The sequence below is a fragment of the Geospiza fortis genome, unplaced genomic scaffold (assembly GCF_000277835.1).
Source record: "Geospiza fortis unplaced genomic scaffold, GeoFor_1.0 scaffold4, whole genome shotgun sequence".
Lineage (NCBI taxonomy): Eukaryota > Metazoa > Chordata > Aves > Passeriformes > Thraupidae > Geospiza > Geospiza fortis.
In genome coordinates this window covers 1032316-1034838 of record NW_005054475.1, presented here as the reverse complement: position 1 = coordinate 1034838, position 2523 = coordinate 1032316, and the positions used below count along the sequence as shown (strand labels likewise).

General features: G+C 53.3%; 1 protein-coding gene across 1 annotated transcript in view; it reads right to left on the bottom strand.

Annotated features, from left to right (window-relative positions):
- ARHGEF10L (Rho guanine nucleotide exchange factor 10 like) overlaps positions 1 to 2523 on the bottom strand; it is a 48705-nt gene that overhangs the window by 28718 nt on the left and 17464 nt on the right. The window contains exons 11-13 of the mRNA XM_031062979.1: positions 2134 to 2250; positions 1944 to 2036; positions 347 to 522 (exon numbers count right to left, since the gene is read on the bottom strand). Coding sequence (XP_030918839.1) covers positions 347 to 522; positions 1944 to 2036; positions 2134 to 2250 — 386 coding nt within the window. The remainder of the gene's footprint in view (positions 1 to 346; positions 523 to 1943; positions 2037 to 2133; positions 2251 to 2523) is intronic.

Genomic DNA, 2523 nt, shown 5'->3' with positions numbered 1-2523 from the left:
GAGGAGGAGGTGGAGGAGGAAGAGGAGGAGGAGGAGGAGGAGGTGGAGGAGGAGGAGGAGGAGGATGATGATGAGGAGCAGTGGGTGAAGGACAATGAGGATGAGGAGGAGGTGGAGGAAGAGGAGGAGGAGGAAGAGGACACTGAAGAGAATGAAAAGGATGAGAAGGATGAAGAAAAGGAGGACAAGGAAAATGAGGTGAGGACGAGGAGGACAAGGAGAATGAGGACGAGGATGATGAGGACAGGAAGGATAAGGCTGAGGATGAAGACGAGGGTGACGAGGATGAGGATGAAGACGAGGATGACGAGGATGAGGCTGAAGACGAGGGTGACGAGGAGCCCCCACCTTGTTGAAGCTGCTGCGGTCGCTGATGCTCTTGCTGAGCTGCTGCATCTCGGCCACCTGGTCGGCCAAGCGCTTCTGCTCGTTGAGCTTCTCGGCCAGCGTCTCCAGCTCGGTCAGCGCCAGCTGCAGGGACAGGCGGTCGGGGTGGCCACGCGGCGTGTTCTTCAGCATGTCCTGGGACACGGAAACACCGGGAGTGGCCCCGAGGAACCGCCACGGCCACGCTCACGGAGCGTCCAGCACCGAGGTTTGCAGGATGATCCTTGGGTGGATCCAAAAATCCAGCCAGGGTGCCCACTCCAAAGTGCGTCTCTGTTGTGCAGCCTCCAAGAAGGTGCCTCTCCAGAACCTCCCAAAAACCTTCTCCAGAACTTCTCCAGCCGTTGTCCAGAACCTCCTCAAAACCTTCTCCAGAACCTCCCAAAAACCTTCCCCAGAACTTCTCCAGCCCTTCTCCAGAACCTCCAAAAAACCTTCTCCAGAACCTCCAAAAAACCTCCTCCAGAATCTCTGCAACCTTGCCCAAAACCTCTCCAAAACCTGCTCCAGAACCTCTCAAAAACCTCCTCCAAAAGCTCCCCAAAACCTTCTCCAGTACCTCCAAAAAACCTTCTCCAGAACCTCCAAAACAATCTTCTCAAGAACCTCCCAAAATCTCCTCCAAAAGTTCCCCAAGACCTTCTCCAGAACCTCCCCATGTCCTCCACAACCTCCCTCCTCTCACCCGCAGGAAAAGGATGGACTGAGGGAACTGGGAGCACTTTGGGCACCTCCAAATTCAAAGCTTCGGAGATGATCCTTGGGATGGATCCAAAAATCAAAAAAATCCAAAAAGTCCGAAAAAACTGGCCTTGTCCTGCAACACCCAAAAAGCTGCTTCTCCACAACCTCCTCAAAACCTTATCTGGAGCCTCCCCAGTCCTTGTCCAGAACCTCCAAAAAACCTTCTCTAGAATCTCTGCAACCTTGTCCAGAACCTCCTCAAAACCTTCTCCAGAACCTCCAAAAAACCTTCCCCAGAATCTCTGCAACCTTGCCCAAAACCTCTCCAAAACCTTCTCCAGAACCTCTCAAAAATCTCCTTCTAACGCTCCAAAAAACCTTCTCCAGAACCTCCCAAAATCTCCTCCAAAAGTTCCCCAAGACCTTCTCCAGAACCTCCCCAAAGTCCTCCAGAACCTCCCTCCTCTCACCCGCAGGAAAAGGATGGACTGAGGGAACTGGGAGCACTTTGGGCACCTCCAAATTCAAAGCTTCGGAGATGATCCTTGGGATGGATCCAAAAATCAAAAAAATCCAAAAAGTCCGAAAAAACTGGCCTTGTCCTGCAGCACCCAAAAAGCTGCTTCTCCACAACCTCCTCAAAACCTTCTCCAGAACCTCCAAAAAACCTTCTCCAGAATCTCCGCAACCTTGCCCAAAACCTCTCCAAAACCTTCACCAGAACCTCTCAAAAACCTCCTCCAAAAGCTCCCCAAAACCTTCTCTAGAACCTCCCTGAAACCTTCTCCAAAAGCTCCTAAACGTTCTCCAGAACCTCCCTGATGTTCTCCAGAACCTCCCTGATGTTCTCCAGAACCTCTCCCTCGTCTCACCTGCAGGAGGAGGATGAACTGAGGGAACCTCTGGATGGGCTTCACCATCAGCCCGTAGAGCGTGACGCGGTCGGCGCTGGCCATCTGCCGCTTCTGATGGGACAAAATGCCAGAAAAACAGGGTTTTTTTGAGAAATGCCATAAAAAGGGGATTTTTGGGAAAAGCAGAGCTGCAGACAGCCGCGCTGACCTTGAGGAAGTCCAGGAAGGCGGGTTTGGTCAGACAGGCCTTCTTGATGAGGGACATGGCCGTGGTGAAGTTGTTGACGTAGTCGCTGTAGACGTCCAGCACCATGGACTTGGAGAACTGGGAGAGGACGGGAGAGCGGGAATGGCGTGGGGCTTCCCAAAAATGGGGTAGGGCTTCCCAAAAATGGCATGGGGCTTCCCAAAAAATGGGGCGGGACTCCCAGAAAATGGGGTGGGCAAGGTGTTGGGGATGTCCCATCACTCCAGTCCTCCACCCATCCCTGGTGGGATCCCAAGCGATGTTTGGGGCTCATTCCCGGTTTTTCTTCCTACTGAGGTCACAAATCCGGCACCACGGACTTGGAGAACGGGGAGAGGAAGGGAGAGCAGG